Source organism: Poecilia latipinna, unplaced genomic scaffold (genome assembly GCF_001443285.1).
Source record: "Poecilia latipinna isolate Pla-1442-1.1 unplaced genomic scaffold, P_latipinna-1.0 Scaffold1389, whole genome shotgun sequence".
In the NCBI taxonomy this organism is placed as follows: domain Eukaryota; kingdom Metazoa; phylum Chordata; class Actinopteri; order Cyprinodontiformes; family Poeciliidae; genus Poecilia; species Poecilia latipinna.
In genome coordinates, this window is record NW_015114005.1 from 8,709 (window position 1) to 35,463 (window position 26,755).

General features: G+C 38.2%; 1 protein-coding gene across 6 annotated transcripts; it reads right to left on the reverse strand.

Moving 5' to 3' along the window:
- Positions 1-934: 934 nt before the first annotated feature.
- arhgap40 (Rho GTPase activating protein 40) lies at positions 935-26,149 on the reverse strand. 6 transcript variants are annotated; one of them, XM_015056540.1, is made up of 16 exons: positions 25,952-26,149; positions 23,115-23,253; positions 12,438-12,658; positions 10,738-10,958; positions 10,158-10,236; positions 9,565-9,713; positions 8,369-8,534; positions 8,029-8,120; positions 7,713-7,790; positions 6,841-7,000; positions 6,047-6,129; positions 5,000-5,206; positions 4,453-4,578; positions 4,181-4,332; positions 3,940-3,995; positions 935-3,510 (listed from the first exon to the last, which is right to left on the reverse strand). In XM_015056540.1, exons 3-16 carry the CDS (start codon positions 12,637-12,639, stop codon positions 3,404-3,406), a joined length of 1,878 nt encoding a protein of 625 aa, XP_014912026.1. In that variant the 5' UTR covers positions 12,640-12,658; positions 23,115-23,253; positions 25,952-26,149; the 3' UTR covers positions 935-3,403. The 6 variants fall into 6 exon arrangements, with proteins under 6 accessions (XP_014912026.1, XP_014912025.1, XP_014912024.1 ...); XM_015056539.1 differs by having other exon boundaries at positions 23,115-23,272; XM_015056538.1 differs by lacking the exon at positions 23,115-23,253.
- Between the last annotated feature and the right edge of the window lie 606 nt (positions 26,150-26,755).

Genomic DNA, 26,755 nt, shown 5'->3' on the forward strand with positions numbered 1-26,755 from the left:
AAAACATAGAAACGAAACATTCAAAACTGGAGAAGGAAACTATAAAGACTTTATTTTTAACTCTTTTCCTCAGAGACCGCACTCTGCCACCTCAGGAAGCAGCTTCTTCTCTAAACGTTATCCCCCCCATCAATCCGGTCAGCAACGACACAAAAAGACAGAGAAGAAGAGCTTCCTCCGTCACATGTGAGGTAGGTAAGTGGTGAAGCTATCTACGCACGTGGTGATTAGCTATGAATGGGATGCTGCTGTCTGATTGGTGGAGAGAGCCGGGGGTCAGGCGTTCTGCCAGCAGTTCATACAAGGCTGCTGATTGCTATTCATCCACTGATTACAGTAATTTAAATCTGCAGCAGGCCGAAGGGGGCTGCGTCTGGCAGGCTGGCTGCTGGAGCTGGATGCAATTTGGTTTGCTTTCAGTAAGGCAAAAAGAAAGAACGCAGCACACAAGGAGGGAGAACATGAACACATCTGTAAAATAAACGCCTGGAGATATTGTTTATTTTATATGTAAAACTTACAGGGCCACTAAAACTGCGGAAGAGTTCAGGCTTTGTAAGGATAAAGCAGAATGACGCAATCATTTTGGTTCTTTTGTCTTCCTGGCTCGTGCATGGACAGCCTGAGACCTTGAATAATCAAAGTTGATGAAGCAGTTAGTCACAAATGTTCTTTTTCCAGGAGCTCTCCTGATGATTAATCAGAGACCTGAGCAGCTCTGGCCGCTCCACCCGCAAACACATTACAAGGTTAATTTCTCTATTGATTAGAAAAGCAGAATAAACCAATACTTCACTCTAAATCTCCTTTGTTTTCACACATGCATGTTTTTCTGCTTTCTCTGGAGCTACAAATGCAACTGGTTGATGAATGAGGCTTTTCCTGATATCTTCCCACCATACCCCTCCACTCATAATGAAAAAATAAATCATGCTTAGCACAGCGTTAGGCTCACGTTTATTGCCAAAAATCGAACAGTTTTCAAAAGTTTTTCCTTTCTACAGAAAAGTATTTTCACAGACAAGTTAAAAACAATGTTAAGAGCTTAAATATACATTCGGACGTCCGCTGGCTGACGTCTAGGATTTACACCAGAAATCGGCAAGAAGTTCATTCAATTTTCTGCTAATACTGTCTCAGAGCTTCTTTCATACACACACACATGCACACACATTCATGTATATACAAAGACAAAAATAGTTTCCTGTACTGAAAAGAGGTGACACCACTTTGTGGTCTGTTCATGCCGTTCAGCAGAAGGCCGTCCCATCAGTTAGCTTTGTGCCGAAGCGACGAACTGTGCCTGTGCAGACCGGGCGACTGGTCCGTTGGACATGTGTAATGAAGCCCATCACACACACACACACACACACGCAAACAGAGTGCTGTTGTTGAGTCCATGTAGGGGGAAGAATTTATAGCACCCATTTATTACCCTCTGCTTTATCAGAGAGATGCGATTCCTCTGTGCGTTTCTGATGCCGTCATTATGGCGCATTATGGGGAGCTGACAGAGATGGAGCAGAGGGCGTTGATGGATTTTGGTGCAGGGGCCCGCTGTCACTACCACGTTTATCGAGTGCAGCCTGAGAGACACTCTCCCCATACAAAATGGCCGCGGCGCCACAACATGGCTCCGGCTGGAAAAAAAACAATTACCTTCTGACGATCGGCACAAAATGTTAAAACATTCATCTGCTGCTCGTGTGTGTTTGGAAAAGCTTCAAGAAGCGACAGTCCTGCTTCTCATCACGGCACATTTACACAGGAAAAGCATTCAACTTACAGCTTTAAAGAGATCCGTTTAAAAAGTATGAAAGATCCCATACCGAGTCTGGGCCAGCTTTCCTCAAGTATCTATCTAACACAACACTCACAACGAAGCAACAACTGTGTTACAATCATATAAATAAAATTCATAATTATAATAGTGTCAGTGTGCCTTAAGAGTCACTTCGGCACCGTTTTCCTTCATTCATGTAGTCAAAAATGACAAATGAAGACCAGCTTCAGCGTGTCCTTAACGACTCCCTTTTGAGGTGCAAAATCTGTCACCAAACACGTCGATGAGGCAAAATCATTTTTAGGTCCAAAGTTGAGCCAGCTTCATGGATAAAAGGTGTCAGTTCAGTCAGTTCCTCTCTTTGAATGCCACAGATCAACAAAGTAGCTGAGAAACACAAGTGGTCGATGAGGATAATTAACTAATTGATCTGGATGATTCTTAAGAACATTTCATAGTTATCTTCTTCTGCCCTCCATCTTTAGCATTTTCTCATCCTGTTTGGCATGAGGAAATAAAGACACAGGGGTTTTCTGTTTCTAAATCATGAACAATGACAGGCAATACTGAAGGGATCTCTTATTTCTCTGGCATGATTTGAATTATTATTCCCCTTTTTGCAGGAGCAGAACAATAAAGTCAATTAATACAGTAGAGATGCAGCAGTCAGACTTTTCCTGGCCAATACCAATTTTCAATTTTCTCTGATATCTGATCTATCGAATTCAGTTTGAAACACTTTTAATACTGTATTTAGGATCTAGACAAAGTCCTTAGATTGGTGCATTAAATGAAATGGAGGGGAAATAATCTGATTTCCCAGTATTTGACCTGCAGTTCACTGATAATAGCCCACTGAAGAAAAATTGTCAAATTTAGATCTCTGAATTATTGGTGGATCTCTGGTAATAAAGGCATTATGTTGTTTGTTTTTTGTAAAATTTTACCTCCATCTGCTGGAAGATTTTTTTTGTTCTGCTTTTCTTTAAAACATTTACCTTAACTAAATACTAACACATATTGGGTACTTGGGTCCTGTTTTTAAAATATAAACAGAAAACCCCTAAATCCTTGTATTCCCTTTGGAGTAAAACCACAAAAACGTATATGTGGAGCAGAAGCTGGTATGAGGTGAAGTCGAGGTGAGTGGAGGGCTCAGGATAGCTAGAGGTTCTCTGCATCCCCATCTGTTCGCTTGTAGCTGGAGACGACTGCTTCAGAGAAAATACGTCAAAGCCAACTGTCCGGCTACTCCCTCCGTCTCTTCGCTGTTCCGTTTTGTTTTCTGTGCAGCAGGTTCTCCGCTTGAAGTAATGAGTCATGTTAGCAGCTTTTTGCTTGCAGCAGTGCAGCAACCAATGAAATGATCGTCCAAAGAGAGGAAGGAGGAGGAGAAGATGGAGCAAAAAAAATGCAAAGAGGGAGACAAAAAGCAGGGATCAGAATTTCTCAACTCTGCTCCAGGCAGATGAATGCTTCTGTCGGCTCCATCTGTCCCCCCTTCCTGCTTGTTGCTCAGAGGAAGAGCAGGGGCTGTGAGGAGCTTTTAAGAAGAGATCTTCATCTCTCCTCTGAAATCTGTTCCTCGATCTGTCCATCAGTTGTCCAGCAGGCTCCGTGTCACTGCCCTCTGCCTCCGTTGGGCTTCGTTTTGATGACCCATTCACCTCCAGGGTTACTGTTGTACAGGTCCAGGAGATGCGTCTCGGTGTCCAAACAGTGCTCTCCTGTAGATACACACAAAACTACACTTAACCGCAAATTAGAGTTTGCAGCAAACTTCATAGCTGTCTGAATTTGCAGATAGCAGAACTATGGAAAAAAGTCATTTTTTATTTAGTTTACATTGTAGATTTAAAATCTTCAGTAACAAAAAAAGACCTAAACTCATTTTATCTTTCATGTGAGTCCAAACAATAAAATTTAAAGATTTTTCTAATGCAAAAAAACCTCTCTGCTGCACAGAAAACACTTATGGGAATGCACAGACATGCCTATAAGCATTTATCTGCTCTGATGACTGCAGATGCACACTTCATGTCTCTTTATCTCCTGAACAATTCACCTTGTAACTCTCATCAGTTCAGTGAGCAGAAAGACAAGCAAATGCTATCGTTGCTCTTAAGAGAAAAACAAAAAACAAAAAAAAAACTCACCAATATTCCCTCCTACTTCATACAGGGCGCAGTCTGGGTATCCCACTGAGCCGTTTCTGTTAACAGGAAACAATTATGTAAAGAGTTATATAATGCGTACAAGTTAAATTCTTACAGAAAACATCAGACATGATATTGACACAAAAATAATCTAAATCTTAACAGGAAGATTTAGATTCTATCTCATGTGTCAAAGCTCGATGACTTGAGAGTGTAATTTAAACCTGAATAAGTCTCACACCTTCGCATTTTCCCCTTTCCATTTTCCGGGCTGCGGAGGAACTGGCGGTAAAACTGGGCGAGCAGGTCCGAGGTTCTGCAGTTAATGTTGAGCTGGAACTCCATTGTGCCGTTCACCAAATCTCCCACCTGGATTTTTATAGTGCGACGTGGCTAAAGAACAGAAACAAATATTTAGTTTGGATGGAACATTGGAGAACAACCTAAACGTTGTAAGGGATTCCAGTGGTTATACAATGTTTTAAAATCAACAGAGCTGCTGAACAAACCCACCTCTGAGTTTTTCTCTGGTTTTTCCCTGCTGTCCGGCTGGATCTTTCTCAGCAGGTTCTTGAACTGATAGCGCCGGTTACTGTTCTCATTTAGCCGACGCACCTGGCTCATGAGGAAGTTTGGAACCTGAGGAGAGAAGGGCAACATGAATCAGCATTCCTACAAATAAACACTGTATGGAGATTACAAACACCCAAACAACCCTCTACATTTAAAAAGAAGTCCACCTAGGCTTAATCCAAGGCTCCATTTTATTTTCCACTTTTACTAACAACAATGTAGAGAACAAATCTACAGAAAAAGTGCTTCTTTATGCAGATGACAGCACACTTCTACTCTGAGGAAGGTTATTGACAAACTGCCTCCCATGAGCTGCAGAAACAGGTTTCTGTTAATATATAGGATATTCCTAGTTATATGAAAGTGAAATAAAATGCCAAATATAAACTAAAAATTTTCTCCAGAATTGTAAGCTTTCAAACAGCTTTGGTGTAGATTCACACTGGACAACCGGCGTGTCATGGCTAATGTAAATAATTCTTCTCACCGTCCAGAGGAGGTCTTGGTAACGAATGAGAAGCCTCATCACATCAGCTGCTTTCTCCGCCTGTCCTTTCTCTGCCCCATCCGTCAGTCGGCTCGGGACAGCCTTATGGAGGAAGAGGTTGGGAGCCATGATGGTTGCCACGGCCCACAGGTTCATCCTGTTCTTCTTCTCTCTGCTGACCACCTTACTGAGAAACTCCAGCAGGGCCTGGCAGAAACGAAACATAAATGAGCCCAATTAAATGAGGCAGGGATGATGTTAGAGTGAACTGTTTATGAGAAGGAATCCTATCAACTCTGCTAAACTGGTTCGGCAAGTTATTTTCAGCTGCTTCAAGTGGAGTTGAAGAAGTTGGTGCAGGTGGCTTTTGTGCTCCTCTCATTTGCTATACGTAGAATTGACCGCGTAGCTGGATTAGTAAAAGCTGGTCACGACAGATGTGGAACATTATATAACAGAGGAGAGCGTTTAAAACAGAGACATTATGAAACATGCTTTGGTTAAATGGGTCATGTTTCCGTCAAAAACACTGCAGTGGGTTACAGCCAGCATACTTACTATTTGCTGTTAAAAGTTCACATTGGGGTCATTGACTAAAAGGAACATTGAGAGTGTTTTACTCACTACAGACACTATTATTGCTGCAAACGCAACGTTCAAATTAGGAACTTTACAAGTTATCAAATGTCAAAAGGAGGGCAGGTCAGAGCAATATCAGGAAAACGGGTAATTGCTATATTTTTGTTTAATACTGAGATGTTACAAATGTATGTCGCACTGCAGATTTTTACTAGTACAAAAACAATTTAAATGGATGGATTAATCTTTCACACAAGTGAAATAAAGTCCTGAAATAGAATAAAGCTCCTTAACTCTATTTACTTTGTCTATACCTCTCCAGACTCATCTCCCTGTCTGTCAAGCTAGATGTTGTGACAGCACCAAACTAATATCTCAAAAGAACGACACTTGAATGAACAAATGTTATGTGTTTTTCTTTGTGAAGCCATCAATCAAAGTCTTCAGGAGGAGTTGTGATGCGTTTACCTTCAGTGTGCTCCTGTTAGGCTCAGGGAGCAGCAGGATGAGCAGGTTCAACATGTGCAGTTTCTGCCTCAGTTCTGTGATATCTGGAGAACAAAACAACAAGGTAAGAAAGACACACACACACACACACACACACACACACACACACACACACACACACACACACACTGCTCATTTCCTCTGTGTTTGACTAAGAGTAATGGGATGTCCAGAGATTAATGGCATTGTGACCAGCAGCCATTAGGATTGTTAGCTTATGTCTCTGTGGTCATGAGTCGTTTATCACTTGCACTGATCCTGCTTACAAACCACAGCTCAGCTGCCATCAGTCAGATGAAATTAATATTAATCAGTTTTTTTTTTTGTTTTTTTCTTTTATTAATAAAGTCAAACCCCTGTGAAAAAAGCTGAATTTTGAAGATGCTGTGCATTTTTGTATTTGTGGTGAACTGGATGTATTTTAAAGATATCAACTTGTTCATCTTAAGATTGATTTCCAAGCTGAAACAGAAAAGATAAGGACCACAAAGGATCGCCATCCCCATAAAGGAGACGCAAGTGATTACAAAAACCCAGACCAGAAGTCAGGAAATGTGGCCATCAGATTATTGTGCGGGTAAGTGAAAGAAGAAATATTGCATATCATTATATTATACAGCAACATATGAGATACTATCAAATACATTGTCAAGTGTTTACTTTTTCTGGTACTGTTCACCATCTTAAAAGGAACACAACAGGGATTACAAATATGCAACAGACCCAGTTAGATCTGCCGATTAAAGCCCACTGACCTCTGACGGCGCTGAAGGTGTTGAGGTATTCTGCAGTGAGCAGCGGGTCAGGAAGCTCTCGGATGAACTTCTTCAAGAGGGCAGCAGCATCATTTGGACTCACTTCATCCCAGTTGAAACGGCTCCTGTAAAAATTGGCCTCCAGATTCTGCTGTAGCAGCTGCAGACAGCGAGTGATATCAGCATCATAAAAACATCAAATATGAAAATAAACAGAGAAGTGTAGGTAAAGTTATGTCTTGCAATGTGTCTTTGCTGCGTTTGGTTTAATTGCTTTTAATAGAAAAAAAGTTCACCGTCTTATTTGATTTCTCTTATAATGTCCTATAAAAACTGTCTTTTAATATCTAGTTTTGAGAACTCTTCTAAAATGGCAACGACTTTAGTTAACTGGAATACTACATTATTTTTATGTATTTGTGATAAAGAGTAGTCTTCAAACAGGGACAATATCAGATTTTGAGCTTAGTCAATGCTGTGTAGTACAAATGAAAAATTTTATATCTAATAAAAGTCTCAAAGACAGCATTGTTTGCAAATACACTTTTAGGTTATCAATCTTTCTTGGTTATTCTCTCTTTCAGTGATTTAGTGCCAACTGGCGCCCTCTGGTGGCTGGTCTCATTTAACTGCTGTATTAAAATGAAGAAAATAAGTACAGGATAGTAAAGGGCCACTTGGCTGCGGCTGCTAAACAAAAAAAAAAATATATCATTGATTCTGTCTTACTGGGCCTCGTTACGGTAAATGTCAGGTCTAGTTAATCTTTGAAAAACCAATTGACATTCAAGCATTTTTGATATTTCACAGAAATAATCAGTATTCTGACGAGCATGAGGATCACTTCATTTTGAATGGGTGAGAACTTGTACCTTTATCCTGGACTGAGATCCTGGAACCCGCAGGATCCCCTCTGAATCGACTCCTTTCTTCTCCAGAAACGACAGCAGCTGCACAAAAAGCAGAACCACACATCAAAAATCAAGCGACTCTCCTGCTCACCTCTGCTGGTCAGAGTCAGTAACTGCCTCTACAGACAGGGCGTGGTCAAACCGCTAAGTGCTCAGATTTTTAAAGTTTTCTGGTTCATTTGTGTGCCAGTACAGGCAAATTGCTTCCAAAATTATTAATTTACAAAGCAACAAAGGGAAAAGCGCAGTTATGCGTGAGCAGTAGACAGACACATACCGTGTGCAGGAAGAGAGGAATTGAGGTGTTTGGTCTGATTTTCTGATCGGTTTCCAGCAGCGTGGACAGCGGTACCCCAAACAGCGTGCTCTCTGTAACAGATTCAAACATCAAACGTGAGGTTCGTACACAAAACCTCAGTCCAAAACAACAGAAGAAAAGAGTGAGCTGGGTTTTCTCTTGTATATTATTTTTTTCCATATTTAGTAACTAACTTCACTACAAGTAGACAAATTTCTAACTAAGATTTTATCTTTAAACAAAGAGAGGATAAATCCTATCTATAGTCAGTTTTGATGTTTATTTCTTGTGAGCATTTAACTCAGCAGAGCTGTCACACCTGCGATTTTCCTTTTCCCAGTCTTGTGCCTTTTAACCTCCAGCTCCAAGAGGTCGCAGAGCGCCGTCATGTCGATGAGAGCCAACTGACGAACCTTCTTCATGTCAGCGTGGGAGAGATCTTGAATACGAGTCACTCCGAGGCGGCACTTGGGGCAGATCACCCGCTATGGACATTACAGTGGACGGAAAGAAAGAAAAAGAAAAATTGAGACGGAGAAAGCATAAACAATGCATAAAAAATAAGAAATGACAAGAAGAGAGGATTCCAGTCATATTAAACACCATCAGTTCACCAAAGCCCATAACTCGGCTCTTACTCAGAGGAAATCTATTTAGCCTGAAACAGAAAAACATAAATCCGCTGGACTCTGACGCAACAACCTTTGTTTTCCGCTAATTTCTTAAGATCTCAACCTCATTATCTAATCCTGACCAGGGGTGGATTAAAAATTACTTGTAGCAATATTTGTGAATATTATTGTCAAATTTGCATAAGAATTTAAACCCTTTATGACTCAAAATCCCATTCATCCAAGCTGGGACTGTAGCCCAGAGTAATTTCTCTAAAAATAAATACAATTCTTCAATACGTTTAGTAGCGACTAGTGAGTTCTAGTTTAGCTAAGCAGACACAAAAAGATTTTGAAGTAAACTAGAACATACAAATCTTAAACTATAGGTTTTTGACATAGTAGAAATTCTGACTGAGTTTAAATTTTAAAATGTTGGTATATTAACACTAAGCACAAAAATAGTAGCTCCCCCAACCAAACATTAACTTAAAAAAGCTCAAACATACACTTAATAAATTAAATCAATTTGCATAAACTTGCTTTAAAAGTCCCATTCTGATGTTATACATTTAGCCTTTTAATGATTTTAAAACTGGATTTTCACTGAAAAATCCAGTTATAGAGCCAGTGAAAACAGTGTAGTAGTACATAATGGTATAATGTGCTGAAGTTATTTACTTTTTAAATAGTTTATTTCAAAGCACAGGTCTCAGTCTGGCGAAAAGTCATTAGGTACAAGTCAGTTTTCAGTTGACATTTTACTTTAAAGTATTTGTTTTTCTTACATTTAATTGTGGCAGGTAAACTTTCCAGACGGAAATGGCATTTTAAAAAGACTTCCTTAAACAAAAACAAAACAGAACAAAAAAGGATTACAAAAAAATATTAAAAGCAAGCTCACAGGCAGGGTGCCGTCTTCTTTCCTGTATGGGATGTTGTTCAGTGGAAAATTGGCCTGTTTAATGAAAATCACGGCTTGTTCACAGTAAGCAATGTCAGTGATGAGGAATTCCTCCTTAGGGGCAGCCCGCTGATGCTCCGGTGACACTGCTAAACACACAAACATGTTGGTTTATTATTTTAGTGAAGGAAGTCTGCTGCAGTAATGTCTTAAAGGAAAAATACTCAGCATGCATGTGCGATGCAAGGGAGTACAAGGAAGGAAAATTCATCATACAAGAACAACAAAGTGTATGAGATAAGGAAGTAGATAGACACTTATCTCGTACACTTATTGTGTCCTGACTATATGTCAGTCATTTTTTTTATAATGAATTGATTATATAATAATTAAAGGATTTTTTGCCCATCACAGGGGCACAACACTTTGAAAGGTTAAACATGGATTAATCTGAACCAGTAAAATCAGAAGACCTTAAGTTCATTGAAATGTTTCAGGAAACTCTAAATAATTTGTAAGACATGTGGCACATCCTTTTGAAAGGATTATACATCTTCTTTTTTCCCCCTTCAACTGATTATAATTGTTCTTACCTGAGAAAGGCATTTTGGCAACTGATGCCATACTCTTCTGAGGAAGGTCTTTGCTGTTCTGAGACTCTGGCAGCAGGGCCTGGAGGGACAGAGGTTTGACTTACTACAAAAATCCTTCATCCACAGTTTTAAATATCAACTCTGTATTACTTGGTTTGCTGCAGGGAAGTAAATGCACACAGGAATACAGGGTGTTTCCTTTGATAAAGCCCTGACAATGATCTGAGGAACCTGGTTCCTGTCCCCTCTGTCGAACAGAAAGCCCCGAGGACAAAGAGTGGCCTTTACATGCGATTTGCCTTTATTGTTATAGGTCAGTCTTGGTGTACAGAACAAAACACTGGAATAAAAAGTCTCTGATGGTTCTCAATTAATGATAAAATTAGATGCATAATTTCTTTTCAGCTTGTTTTTTGTGTTACTGCCTCTGACACAAACAGGCTAAAAGCTTTGATGTCATACTTTTCATAGTAACGCTAAAAATAGACATCTCATAAATCAGTGTGAGTGTTATATTATGGAGCACAGAATAAGTAAAACAAAAAACATTTCAGCTGTGCAATGCTCTCTGCGTTGCTACCTGAGTGATGGGGGAGCTGAAGATGTCCCGAACGTCTCTGGGCGGCAGCTTGTTCTTTTTGCGACGGGATAACGTGTAGGAATCCAGGCGACGCTGAACAGCTTCCGCCTGCGTCCGGGTCAGAGTGGAGAGCAGCACGGCCTTGTCTACATCCTCGCTGTCCTCGCTGATAAGGGTCGATAAGCCAGCATCGGCCAGCCACTGCTCCTCCTGTTCCCCCTCTAAGACACGAAGACCAAGAAGGCATGGCGATGTAAATATGTTCCAAAAGAAATGGAAATGAGGGGGATGAAGAAATGTTTGAGCATGCAGAACATCAGGCAGGGTATAGCATAAGATTCCAGAAAACAATTTAACTGCTTTTATTTCAAACAGACATGCAACTATTATTCCTGATGCTGCATGAATAATACAACATACTGATTCTAACTATTATTATAATGTTATTTAAAAGACGTGTTTGAGTTAAGCAAAAATATAGTACAAACTCCTGCTAAAAGTAGTATTCATTTTCAAATAAACACACTTACAGTACAGAAAATTACACCTTTCTGTCATTTTTCTCTGTAAAGAGTAACATAAATAAAGCCAATATTAGCTGGTTAATTTGTTGACTCTCTGCTTGGCTAGACAACCTCCAGTTGGTGGCTTACATCCCAACCATACCCACCTACAGTTTCAAAACCTTATAGGAGTGATTGTTGGCACCCCCATCATTTCTAAACCAGGACATGTCCATGTTTGTGATATCAAAATACAGATAAACAGCCAATTATGTTGTAAGTATGAGCAAAGGGTTTCCAGCACCTCATTCTAAAAGCATTGAAAACTACTGAAACAGCATAAAACTGTTAGTTCTTTTGAGAATGTAACAGTTTAAATGAGCACACATTATGCAACAGGATAAGTTCCTTAGGCAACTTGACCAATTAGCATTATACACCTTATTTCACTGGTTTGTCTTTTTGCAAAATAATTTAAGAATCCAGCATCAAACTGTTCATGGATTCTTTGAAACTAGTAATATGTAAAAAGGAAGCTGTCTTGAACTCTAAATACAGTCTATACCAGTGTTTCTCAACCCTGGTCCTCACCGCCCCCCTGTCCTGCATGTTTTAGGTTTTAGGTATTTCCCTTCTGCCACACACCTGAATTGTATCTCTGGGTGATTAACGGGCTTCTGCAGTACTTGATGGTCATGCAATCATTTGAATCAGCTGTTCTGGAATAGAGGCCCATCTAAAACATGCAGAGCAGGGGGGCGCTGAGGACCAGGGTGGAGAAACACTGGTCTACACAAAGTAGTTTAACCTCAATTAAAATACTAACAGTGTTTTTGTGCAGTATGTTAACTTAGTAGTAATCAATAAAAACATAATATCAAAAGAATAAACTGAAAGCCAAAAAATGGGTCTAACCATTTGAATAGATAAAATAAATTTACATGAATTAAATCAGCATTTGTGTCTGGCCGTTTGTCCTCTGCTCAAATGCTCCTTTTCTTCAGTGTGTTTGATGGTGTTCATCACTGATATGAGGCAAACATCCTGTTTCGTTGCCATGGTAAATGCACAATATGGATGCTCAGAGGATCTCAGAAAGACTATTTCGTTACAACGCTGACAAAAAAAAAAAAAAAATCCTGCTTCTCCTCTTTCTCTCAATCCTTAAGGAGACTGCAGCAGAATCACAGTGATTACCTTCTGACTGTCTGGAGTCTCTCCTGGTGGGGTCGAGATCCGCCTCGCCACACCCCTGTCGGATGGTCTCAACCTCGCTCCAGAACGATTCCAGGCACAGTTTATCCGGCTGCTCCTGCTCCTGTGCTGGTGGTGAGTTTTTGCTGCGAGCGTGCTCAGCGGCTGCCTGGTCCTGCGGGCTGGCCCAGGGCTCCACGCTCATCTCGGTGGGGCTGGGATCTCTGGTGCAGACATACACACACGTAAAGAAGTCACACGCATGCATGCAAACAAATGAGCTGAGACACAAAGGCACATAAAAACACAAGGGAAATGAAAGAGATAGAGGCGGAGAAGAGAAGATGGATTAGCCTGGAGAGACCAGAAAGATGGAGAGACAAAAGGTAGGAGCGGCGAGAGGAGAGAGATGGCGAGAGCGGACACAAAGGGGGGTCTCTATTGTTCTTGCAAAATGTGGCTTGGAGGAAAAGTACCACAAAAAATCCACTAGATGTCACTGTAACAACATGAAATCGCCTTCCTTAAGGTCACACCCTTCCATCTTACACACGCATTTCCTGACAACAGAAGCTCTAATAGCTGAAACCTGTAATTAGGATTTGTAGACACACAATCTGCTTGAAAGTTTCCTGTTTTAACAAATGCACTGCTCAAGTAAGGGTCCTTTCAAAAGCACCCCACCAACAATGGGGCAGACTCCCAGGCGTTAAAATGTGACCTCCTGATCAGACACAGGAAGCGTTCTGCTGATTCACTCTGCTGATGCGCCGCTCAGTCAGGCACTCTTTGATTCAGCAAATCTCAGGCAACAGTCCAAACCAAAGGGTTTCTGAGAAGCAAAGCAATTACAGCTTCGTCTGGAATGAGAGGCAGAAAATAACTGGGATGCTTTCTCTATTGTATTCTTAGGAGGATCCGCATGCATGAAAATGCCAGCTGCAAGTGACCCAAAGCAAGATGCAATCAAGTTAGTTAGACCAGTTTTATGGTGGCAGAAATGGAGGGGGGAAGGTTGAGTTTCAACAGAATTTAATTTTCAATAAAACGTTTGTTAGATATCAAAGTAATGATGAATAGTCTAAAAGAACTAACAATGGTAAGCCTACTTTATATATAATAAAGAAGGCTATTTTCTAGTAAAACCAAATTTTATTTTTCCTTTACTTTAAACTGAAGTTATTAGGAAGTCAGTCAATCCAGTAAATTGACTATTATATAGTTACATTTTGAGCAGGGTTTTATCTCATCAGCCAATTAAAACACCCTTTTTCCATGATTTATAATCTCCCCTCACACTGAGCTGACTAAAAGTAACTAAACCTAAAATAGCAATCAGATTTGCAGCTTAAGAAGCACAATTAAAGTGCAGAAGATACTCAACCTTGATTAACTTTTAGCAGTAAGGCTTCAGAAGTCCTCATTAATAAAAACGACCTGCAGACATTGCATTGGCCACTATGATTGCATTACAAACCTCTCAGTTTTGAGAAAATGCTAATTAATATGATTTTCTATCACCAATAAGCAGATTTAAACTTTTTCAGCCAAAGAGAAAGTTTAGTCATAACTATGATAAAAAAATCCCCACAGTTCAATCTGTTTGTATCCATTTAAATAAAAAGAAAAAAAAAATCATGAAGTACAAGAAGATAAAAATAACTGAGGTTTTGTTTAGCAACATTTAAAGTCAGTCCAAACATGATGCAGTTTTCATGAACCGGATTTGTAGCAATTACACTGACCCAGCTAGTTAATTTAAGTAATTATTTCAAGAACTATTAATTTTGTAATGCTATGATTGTTAATTAAATTAATCAACAATCATGGCATTAAAATAAATTAATTCAAAGGAAAATGTCTCTGTTTACCTCTTTTTAAAAAAATAAATCTATATTATGTTCGTAACTTCAACTTTTTTAAAAATAATAATCATTCCAGCTGTTCAGTTTATATTTAGTGCTATTTTTAGACACTATTGTTCTCTTTACAATTAGTAAGGATGACCAGCAGAAACGCAGTCATATTCTTTACACTTAAATAACATGCATGCTTGCATAATTAAATTGTTAGACACATAGTCATAAGTAATTATAATCCAAAATTAAATCTAGATTTAAATGACACTATTAATAAGTGTTTTCTCAACTTTTATCATGATTCCTGCAATAGTCAGGCTAAAAGTAGAGTATATTTCCTAGCATATAAAAGAAAACAAAAATCAACAGCACAAAAGATTAAGATAAGCTATAAAGTAGAGCTTGTGATATTTGAATAAGAATATAAGACCAATATGCATAAAAAAGTAGGTACAAAAATAACAACAACTCCCACCACCAAAGAAGTTTTAGTTTTAACACTTGGATCATAATATTTCTTTAATAACCTCTGAAGCCATTATGTAACAACAACTTGACATCTATTTAAGTAAATGACTGGATAAAACGGAGCACACAATTTAAATTTTGAACATTACAGCTGGGCTTTCTTCTCATGTTGCACTTCTTTTGCTTCATGACACATCATTCCAGCTATCATCTATGCAACTTCACTTGTATAACAGAGATTCACCAAACCAAACACATGTATACATTTCTCCAGAAACATTCTCCAGCAATAACTCTCCTTAGAACACCCACCTGGCTTTTTTTTTGCTGCTTGTCTTCTTCATGCGCTTTTTTTCACACGTAGGGTTATGGTCTAGCCGAAGCTTGAAATTATTTAACCTTAAGTGTGAAAAATGCATCTTGGGCTCCATTCTGCTCAGCTCTACCTTCTCTCTGCCTCCCATGTCCACACGGCCAAAGCAATCCGGGAATTACGATCTCTGTACAAAATCTAGCTTTATCCAGCGTCGCTGACTGGGCACCATGTGAGAGTGATCTACGTCTGTCAGTGGTTTGAGTTCCTTTGAGCTGAAGTGATGCAGGCTGGAATGCATTAGGGCGAGTGACGAGGCTCCTACTATGAAAACATTCACACCTGTCCCTTCCCCCTGCCACTTTGAGTGGAGACGCGCCTTCTCTGGTTCGCTCTCTGGTTCAAACTGGAATCTGTAACCTGCCTCCCTGTAAACTCTGTGACTGGAGCACAACAAAGACAAGCCTTGTTTCACTCTAATGACCACAAACCATCTCAAAACAAGAATGAAAGCTGACAGACTTAATGTTTGGCATTTCAAGAAGGTTTTTAGTCTTTCTCAGTGACAGCTTTTCATGAGCTCATTCATCAAGGGAACAATGCCTTACTTTATGTTATCAGTTGTATTAACCAAGAAGATCAAAAGATGAAGTCAGAGGAATGAACAAAAACCTTTTAATAATTTTATAGCTTTCATTGAGAAATGTCTAATCAGGTGTGAATCAATTTTGTCCTGTCAGTTCATACTTGTGATGTTATTACTAAAAATCCAAAATAAAGTATTCTAAAAAAAAAAAAAAAAGAAAAAAGAAATGTCTAATCAGCATTAACAATCCACATACCTAAAGGGTGACAGCTAACCGTGGTATGAGTTAAATCAAACTGTTACCTTATATGTAGACAGTCACAAAATGTACTAAGTCTATGATGTCATGACAAATATCCTTGCTCAATCTCATACCTGAAACTAAATAAACAACTGAAAAATATCTCCAAGGTTGCAGAGTGTCCAGGTGAAGTATGTGAACAACTATGAAGCCGTTAGAGGTACGTTTGCATGGAAAAGTTTCTCAAGTTCCACAAGTGCTACAGGTCTGTCAACTTTGCCTGAGAGAAAACCGCTGTTCCCTGTAACATCACCAAACCACTGACTTTTCACTTGTTATCTGTTATTTTCCATACTTAGTATTACTGCTCAAAATTTTCTGTTAGTAAACAAACACCTTTTAAGTAGAAACTGAAAACATGGGGAAATATTCCAGAGACATAGACCTCAGATAAAGTCAGGTATGTTATCTGTACCAGGGATTTACAAAGATTTAAGCTTCTAAACCCCAAAACAGAAATATAAGAGACCCATGACCCCACACTTGGTTAATTTAATTTAGGTTTATTAGAAACACATCGACATAGGCAAACTGAACAGAACAGCAGTCCCATGTTTGCATCACAGTGCTTATAGCAAAAGCAAACTTGCAGCACTTGTCCCTAGATGGGCTTGTCAGCAGACAAGCACTCCTACCAACTCAGATAAAGACCTGTTATTTGTTCTTTCCATTTTACACTATTTATAAAATAAATAGTGTAAAATGTATGTGCTTTATTTTTGTTCAGTCCTGTCTGGAACAACAATACCTTGTAAAATTATTCATAATGTAACCTTCACACTTTCACATCTTGTCACAGATGTGACCTTTACTCTGATACACCCCCTGTCTGAAATATGCTATAACAGAGATTGAAACAGCTGATTCCATTGGATTATTTTTAGTTTTTAAATTGGTAATCATACTGTACTTTTTGTGTTCTTATATTTCACTGTGGTGTGGAGAATAAATAAATATATAAATAGAGATACAAATAATTAAGCATTATAAATAAATAAATTGATTTTAAAATGTTTTATTGAGATTTGATGTGGAAGGCCAACAAAAAAGTAGGAAGCAATTGTGAGGGGAAAAACTACTACCTGGTTTCAAAACTTTTACAAATAAAAAACTGAAAAGTGCACCAGGACATTTCCATTTTACTCCTCTATGTCGTGGTGTAATTACACACCATGATTTTGTTGGATCTTTCATTCAGCTTTTATTAAGATTTTATCACAAAATCAAATCCAATACATCCAAAGGCCTACAGAAGTCAACTAATAAGCAAATACAGTCTCTAATATAATCTCAGCATAAACACAGCTGTTCTCTTAATGTATCTGACTTCAGTTGAGAACATTACAGAACAAACACTAACATGAAGTCTAAAACACACCAGCTAGATATGATAAAATTTTATAAGCAGATACGCTATAAAACAACAGCCCAAACTCTGAACATTACACTGTTCAATACAAAGAACCACTTAAAGAGAACTATTATTGATGAACTCTGTATTTTTACAAAAATGTGTCAAATGAAAACTATTGTTAAAACAAAAGGTCCAGTTTAAACATGGCACCAAACCATCTTAGGAGACATAGCACACCCTACAATGGGGACTACGCAACATCTCCATCGTGAAACATGGTGGTGGTGGCAGCATCATGCTGGTGACAGTGTTTTCTTGTCCTGGGACAGAGAAGCTGACCAAAGTAAATAAAAAGATGGGTGGAGCAGAATATAAAGTCAACCCAGAGGAAAACTCTTAATGGACGCAAAAAACTTAAGACTGGGGCAGAGGTTAACCTTCAAATCAGACAGCGCCCTTAAATATACAGCTACCGTGTTACGGTTGCAGTGGAAGGGGTTTATATCAATTTAAGTCAATTGACTTAAACTTGCCATTCACAGACATCTTTCATTCTGTTTTAATGAGCTTGAAATTTTTTGTAAAGAATATTCCAAACATCCAGCCAGTCACAGGTGGTTCTACAAGGTGATGACTCAAGAGAGAAAAATGCACATGAATGCCAAACATGCCAGATTTTTTAAACTTTTGAAACTCTTCTGTAAGAGCTGTAACAAATAAAGACAGAACAACACTACGCTAAACTTCAGGCAGCAAATTAAACCAACATATAAATCTATATCGACATGAGCCACAAAACAAAGCACATGTTCCACGCCAACTAAAAAAAAACGGACTACTGAAAATGTCAGGGTGTTTGGGATTGTTTCTAGTTGAATGGACCTTGCAGAAACACTAAGAATCAACAGGAAGCCAGGCACCCAGAGAAGAATGGATATGCATAACGCTGTCCATCTTTATACTTGGACCAGTAAGGAATAACAAAAGGTAACCACAACAAACAGCTAATTTCAGGGACTGCTATAAACAACGTGCAAAAGCAGCTTGTCCAGCAGACTAAGCTTAGTGGATGAAATCCAAACAAAGCCTCTTAATTTTCAGAGAATGTAACAATTAAGACTACACAAACAAGATTAACAAAATGTTTATCCTCAACTCTTGACAGCATATGTATGCTCCGGTCAATTACGCAGAACCACAAACACAGAGTGACTGATTTTTTTATGGATCAGAAACATGGAAGCAGTTTTACATATACTTTAATAAAGGTTCCCCTCCAAAAAATAGTTTTTCTAACATTAATAACAGGGACAATCAAACCGAAGCCCTGTCCAAGTAATTCCTAATCTAAACCTGGTTGTTAGACCACAAATGCCTCATCCTACCTGGCTTTTGCCCGCCAGAGGGTTTTCCCTGCGAGCAGCAGCAGAGCCGCCGAGCCACTTTTTCCCCATGGCATCCTGCAGTTGTCCCCCCAGATTGTTGAAAACTGGAGGAAACAGCAGCTGCCTGCCCTTGGCAAGCTGTTTCCTTGTAATCTCTTCTATGTGCAAACACTTTAGAACAAGGACAGTCTGCTTGTGCTGGCAGGAACGTCACTACATCATATCCTGAAGCAGGAAAGGAGGTCTACAAGGGGTGCTAGAAAAGGGAGAAAAACTAAGTAGCTGACTTGATGATGCGCAAGGACAAACAGAGGGGAATAATCGATGACTGATAGCCGGGACGGAAATTCAGTAGATCGAACAGAGAGTAGTAACCCTTTATGAACCTCTTTTCTGTTTCTCCAGACTACTTATGTATTTCCAGCTCTATGCTTCATCAAGAGCAATATGTGTATAACAAATATTTCTATATCCAAGCCAGTTGCCAGTGTCAGGGTACTTCTAAGTAAAAAAAAAAAAAAAAGAGGTAAAACATACCAAAATATGTTATCACAATTAAAGTGCTTTTAATGAGATGCCAAAAAAAGTGCTGATATGATTGGAGCTTTCTCCAGGTGTTGGAAGCATAGTGTAGCTGCGCTTGTTGCTGGGCTTTGCCTGTCAGATGGGTAAATTAAGACTCCAAAACTTTCTTTTCTTACAAAAAAAAAGCATTTGGCTGTCCATAAAAAATTCCAGATTTCCTGAAAAAAACTAAAGGAGTACAGCGCATCACTCTCAGTATGATACCGCCATTTAAAAACTGCAGTTAGTGAGCTACCAGCATTTTGTTTATTAAACAGCACATCACGTGATCTCTATCTGAGCCAATATCCCAAGAACATAGCTAGCTAACATCAGCGTGAGTTACTCTAGAAAGAGCAGACTGACAAAACTATCACATTCTGCACAGGGAGCAAATTTTTATAACTGTATTGAACTATTAGTCTATAGGCCAAAATGGTACAAATGACATTGTGTAATGAAATAAGCCACAATTATTTATACTTTTAACAAAATAACCTATTGATTTTCTGTTGTAAATAAGAGGTGTTAGGTGTTATTTTTAAATGTATTTCTGGGGTTTAATATACAGTCCACTTCTTACTGATGCATTCACTTATATAGTTTAATACAAACACAGTGAATTGTGACACTCCTCTTTTATGTCTCTGCTACTCTTTAGTGTTTGAAGTCATTTCAAACTATTAGTGATAGAGGGCTGCATGGAGGCCCTGTTGATTTAAACCTGACATGTTCAGGGTTCAGATCTCAGCTGGGGTCTTTCTGTGATTTTGAATGTTTACCTGGTACGTTTCCTCTAGTACGGCTTTCTTCAGCCTTAAGACATTTGTTATGTTATTACTGACTCTAGAATTCCCCTTTGTAAAGAATGTATTTGTGTTCACTCTTGCTTGTCTGAATTGGCCCTGAAATGAAGTAGCTCGCTGCTCAGGATGAACCTGCTTCTCACTCTTTGGCTGTGAACATAGACGTATGCCTAGAACAGGATGTAATAGGGATATGAATGAAAAAAAAACAAACAAAAACAAAAAATTCCTCTAAAAACATCGTTTTGTAAATTCAGGTCAATATTCATGACAAGCTAATCATTTCATGATATTTTATTGTATTATTGAGATAAACATAAAAGTGGTAATACTTCTTTTTTAGGTAACTTTATGACTGACCAAATGACACAGCAATAATAGTCACAAATACTACTGTTCAGAAAAAAAAATTCTTATGATGAGAAATTTATCACAATAAATGATACGATGAATGCCCCCTCCTAACACAAAACATTGCATCATTTCAAATGCTAAATGCTAACTCCATGCATAAGCCAGTGTGAGTTTCTGACAGGATAACCCTGAACAAAAATTCCAGTTTCATCACCAAACATTTTTAAAAATATGTGTAAAATGATGTAACTGCTTGTTCAGGTAGCTCGCTATACCTACTTAATAGAAATAGAGTTCAAAACTTGCCATTGTAGTTTTAAAACAACATTAATTAATACCAGTGTTAGGTGTTTCCAAAGAGCCAAATATGTTTGGTTGTAACCTTATTTTACCTGGTTGACTGGCAGTACACAACGAGAGGTGGAAGGTGTTGCACCATGTTCGTCTTTGCTCTACAAAGTTAAATAAGTCATCAGTCACTCAGACCACTTTTAAATTCTAGGTGATTTTTTTTTTTTACAACCATCAATATCATACCATCTCTGCTGCAAACCGAGACACATCTGGTAAGACTGATAAACCTGCTTGTCATCTTGGTACTTTCCAATGACCAGATCAGGACAGATTATATGGACTACAAGGATGCCTCTTGGAACGCTGCCATCCTCACCAGGTCCTTCAGCCTAAACTAATTTGCTACTTACTTCATCTAAGGGCCAGGCCGAATCAATCAATTTGACAAATCCCCATTTTATTTGCAATATCTTGTTTCTGTCTATGTTTAAGTAGTACTGGTCAGCTACAGGTAGAAGTAGCCTCCTTTATTAGTCAAAATTTCAATGCTATACCTGTATTTTAAACTAAGTGTTAATTTTTAATTGTACTACATCAAGATATGCTATTTTCTCGCCTTTCACAAATGTCCAAAACATTTTTTCCCCTTTTTATTGGATTTTCTCTGACTGTCATTTCTGCCCTGGCAGGCCCCTCCTGCCCTTGTCTGACAATCCTTCTTAGCTCACAAAGACGTTCAGAGGGAAAGTAAAGTGTAGAACGTGAGGGCACATCCTCACGTGACCCTGCAGATGGCATGTGACAGCTCGCTCAGTCTCGTGGCCCTGCTCATCCATTTCTTGGCAAGCAGGGCCTTTGTGGGATTAAAGGGAAGGGAAGCAATAGAGATCACAGAAAAAGATCAATGATATCAAAGATAACTATAGTATGGTTCAAGAACTGGAAGGATGTGACCATAAGAAGACAAAAAAAATGGCCTGAAAAATGACTTTTCTGTCAACTTTGCTGTTTGAGCTGTTTTTAAGAACATCAAATAAGTTGCATTATTGGACAAATATAAACTGAGGAAATATAGAAAAAGGTTTTCTAACAATGATTTCATTAACTGAAGGTCAAAACATAGGGTGAAAATAGCTATCCAAACCAACCTGTCCCTATGTGAAAGAGTAATAGCCTTATAAAACTAATAACTGGTTAGTGTCACTGTTGGCAGCAACAACTGCTGCTACTTACGACTCTCAACACTATTATTTACAGTAATTTGCAGTAAATACTTTACCTCAGCCTGAAAGAATTTAGGCCAACTGTTTACTGAGTTATTTTTCTTCAACCACATTGAAAAAGTCATGCAGTAGCATCCCAATCAGGTTGAAGAGACCTCTACAAAACCTTTTCCAGAACCAATCAAAGGTGTTGTGTTGTTTTTGGTCAGCAGTTATTTTAGCTATTCTCCTATTGGTGTCATTTTGCCTGGTCTGCCTTTGTTTTTGAATAATGAAGACCGACCCTAGATAAAGCAGGTGAGGTTTGGAGGGCATTAGATGTTCTGGATTATTTTGTGACCTCCTGAATAAGTCATCAGTGCATTATTGGATTATTTTGTTAAGATAGGCACTCCTGTGAATTCCTACTACTGTTCTAAGGGTTCTCCATTAATGGATCATTTCTTGGTTTACAGGAGCCCAAAAGTCTTAGAAATGGATATGTAACCCTTGCCTGACTTATAGAAGTTGATGATTTTGTTTCTCTTAGTCTTGCTTTCCATACTGGGTCAGATTATTTTGGCTGTCTTTATTTGCTTAATAAATAAAATTTGAATTTGAAAACAGCTTTTTTAAATTTAGTCTGGTGGTCCTTATATGAAATAAAATGTGATGATGTGAAAAATCTTAGTATGGCAGAAAAAAAAAGCTAAATCAAATATCTGTAACAAGGCAAATAATTCTTAAAGATTATTTTCAATGCCAATTCTATGCTTTTTATTTTTGTGATTTGGGTCAGTAACTATGTGTTTTATTCTTAAAAACAGGTTTCAATACATGTACCAAACTACAGCAGTAATGCATCATATTAAGAGGATGGCCGAACACCTCCAGATGGTCTGATTAACAAGTGAATGGTGACACAGTGAGAATGATGACCAAATGCCACTTTTTATGCAAATTGCTTGTTTACACATCAGTACATGCTCACTCACAAATATAAAAAAACTCACTGAAACAGATAAAATATGAGAAATGAAATTATAAAGTGAATTGAACTGATTGAACAAGAAAGCTTTTCATCTGACAGCCAAAGCAAACAGAAAATATTAGAAAATTGAATGTTGTGAATTCCTGAGTCATGAGTATGAGACTCTTGATGGCAAGCACAAGACGTTTCTAAAGCATACGTACTCGAAGATAACACTCAGTTGCAGGAAGTTATTTTCTTGAACACGCCCACAATGATGTGCGTGTGTCCTTGGATCATTTTTTACGACAGTAAAGTTTTGCACATTGATTCATTCATCCAGGCAAAGTAGTTGAACTTGTTCTGGAAGCACAGAGGGGAACTGTAATGAAGAGAAACTTGGTTCATATAAACAAATCGATTCTACATTTTGCATGTTGCAACATGAAGCTCAACATTTTATTTTACTTTATTTTGCTAAGTGCCATCAAACACTGTCACCTGTGGTTAATGTCTTTCAAACAAAGACAGATTAAATATCTTGTTCTCAGTTACAGTTTGGATTTCTGGTCTTATGACAAAGTTATTCCGGCCAGGTTGGTTTAGATAGTAACTACCTCTGGTCTGATGGCATCAGCTCCTGTCTCAACACTTGATTAGGAATTTCCTCTATTTTTAGTGTTGAGTTTTATTCCTGTGTTATATTCTAACAACTTATAATTTAACAATAAAGTCATGCAAATAAACAGTGGATGAGCATGTTCTCTTGAAATCGTACACTTCCATGGTAATATCAACAAACAATTGGAACAAGATCAGGTGTGTGTAACCCAATCGCTCGTTACTGATCAAGACAATAATAACTTCCTCGAAACATATCTCTTTCAGTACATTCTTCCACAAACTCTAAAAGTCGTCTGTCAACACCCTTTAAATGCCTTTACACCTAAAACAAAGCAAGCTCTGAAATCTTGTATTCTCAATGCTTTAATTATGTTTTGATTTTGCTTCGTCTCCTAATTTTGAAGTAGTCTTAATTTAGTATCGCATTATTTTATGCTACTTGCGACTCTCTTCCACTATTGTTTTCTAAATTTGCTCAGTTAAATGTTTTCATTTCAATATGTTTAGAGATAAATGCAACCCACTTCCTGACTTTGATTGTGAATGTTTGTATATTTCTGGAATTACTTATTTCAGTAGTACCATTTTCTGTTTTGCAAAACAATATTAAAAATCTTATTTACCCTACTTTTTTCCATGTCTATCAAGAATCTTTACAATGAACGTAAGGAGTCTTTAGGTTTTAAAATTTTAGGTAAGTCGATACATTTTCAACCCACACCTTTCCCATCTAAATGTAGTCTAAAGAAAAAAATGTTGAAGTTTTCCTATAAGTTTGGTTGTTTCTCCACCACTGGCACATCATCAAATTAGCAATATTGAACAATATTGGCAGTGTTAAGTATGAGATAGCCTTATTCCTGCTTGGATTTTTGCCCAAATTCAACACTTTAGAACAAATATTTTGTAAATATAAACTAAAGATTATCAGTTCAAATACCTTGTGAAATGAAGCTGCAAAATTAGGTACTAACTGTACTAACACCATCTACTCCCAATTGACAGGATTTGTGAACAAACATTGTAAAAATTATTTGGGATACAACTGGGTGCTATTTTTTTTAAAAATTGTGAAGTGTTTGGGCTGCCCCGAAAACTACCTCCCCCATTATGCCCTGGTAAGGCCATACTGTCCGCGTCAAAAAGCCCAACTAACAGATGGATTTGTCAATGTGTCTCTCTTCTGCAAACAGATTGCCCCTTGCTTCAATCAAAACAAAAACAACTGTCTCCACGTAAATACCTTCACAGAAGTATCACAGAAGTTGCCTGACTGACCTTTGCTGGGCTTAAGGTACTAATGACAGCTGGGAAACCTTCTCCTCTCGTGCCATATGGAGTTAAAGTAGATTACAACAACTCAGTGATTTGCGTTGACTTTTGTTTTTTCGATTTTGAAGCACACACCCTTTGGCCTCTCTGTTCAGATACACTAATGGTTTTTAAAAACAAGTAGCAGTTTTCTAATTTAATGGTTCCTATACTTAGTGTAACAAGTGTGGGTCAAGAAATGTTAAATGAAAGGTCAATTTAATTTTAAAATTACTGCTGACAGCATGCCATCATTGCAGCCATTTACAACTACTTAAAAATAATCAAAATGAATATCCATAGTCTTGTGGTTGCTAAATTTATTGATGGTGTTATTATGCCCTTGTATTTAGTTCATTAACCATGTGTACTTCAATTAGTCATAGTAGTAGGTTACAATGACATTTTGCTAGTGAAATGTCTGGAAAGCACTCCGTTAATTTACTAGCAATAATATTTCTTGCAACGTGAACCAGCCTGTGTAATGGGTTTTAAGTGGCCAAAGTCTGGGACCTAAAACCACTCAGTTTTAAAGCAGTTTAGAAGTGATAACTTTATACAGCACAGGTGTAGAATCAGATCACAGTTAAGTTACAAAATAAAGGAAGCTAAAATTAAAATATACTGAAAGCACTGGGAAAAAGGACACAGACATTGTCCTTTTGGAGCATCAAAACATGCTTACCCACTACCTTCAAAATAAAACAAAAGATAATCGAAAAATATTAAGAAAAAAATAGGATACTTAAAAGTTGCTTTCCTTGCATATATTTAAAAACATAGGCCATAGGAAATATACTAATTTTAGAGAGTTCAATTTATTAGTCAAGTATAATATCAGCATTTTATTCTGCCGCTGAACCCTCTCGCTCCTGTAAAGATGCACGTGCAGGCGCAAAAAACGCCCCTAGCAACAAATCCTTACATCCTAGCAACCACAAACGCCTACAGAACAGTGCAATGCAAAACGGTAAAATTAGCCCAACAACAAAAATATTTAGTCCATCTTAAACTGCCAACAACTAACAGAACAACATGCAACTTTGAAATAATAACTTAACTATGAAAAATGTATGCTAAAGCACATTGAGAACTGTAAGAAACGTCAACATGGCAGCTTACTTACATGGAAAAACACCGTCCTCTCAAACGGTGAGTGAAGACTCGACTGAGCGTGAAGTGAAACGTTTTCCATGAGGTTTAACAACAGAGACGAGTCCTGCAGAGAGCCGTGACAGCAGCCAGATGGACGTGAGAGGAGATGAGAAAGCTTTCTGCTCTCCGCTAACATCTCCTGATCCTTCTCGCCTTTACGTCTGACGTCACTCAGAACGCCGGGCTCCATAGCAGTATTCTGTTAATTTACTAATTTTGTTGCGTGCGGTTAAAACACTAATTTTTTTTTTTTTACTTGTTAGCACTGTAATGAAACCTGCACCACAGTCTGGCGAAATATAAATAAATAAACTTAAATAAATTAAATTGATGCGTTTTCTTTCTCCTTTTTCCCTTACGAACGCCACTTGCCGTTATAATGAGTGTCAAGAAGAAGAAAAAAGTCATCATTAGTAGTTCATCACAATTCATGTAGAGTACACAGCAAGCAAAGAGCAAAGGTGTGGATGAGTCAGATGAGCTAAAGCGAATCATGTGGTGGCAGCATCATGTTGTGGGGACATAAACCAAGGACAGGGAAGCTAGTGTTGTTCTGAGGTTGGATGGGGTTAAACACATGGAAGTGAATACAAATAGTTACCAATATCTTTACAATTTTTAATTTGTAAAATTAAAAATTATATAAACCTAACCTGGCTAAAATAATTGAGTAATTTATTTGTATTAGTCTGAGAGTAGAAAAGACCATCATTAATCCAAAATAACCAAATAGACCAGTGCATCAAAAGTAATGCTTTGGCTAGTGTTTCAGTGT

Bases quoted from the DNA above. Each gene is read 5' to 3' on its own strand.
- arhgap40 (XM_015056535.1), bottom strand. From the start codon at position 15,225: ATGGGAGGCAGAGAGAAGGTAGAGCTGAGCAGAATGGAGCCCAAGATG. The intron at 8,121-8,368 runs GTGTGACAGCTC...AATCTGTTACAG, and splicing joins TGGGAAAAGGAAAATCGCAG to AGAGCACGCTGTTTGGGGTA. The intron at 6,130-6,840 runs GTCAGTGGGCTT...TTTGTTCTCCAG, and splicing joins CACCTTCAGCGCCGTCAGAG to ATATCACAGAACTGAGGCAG.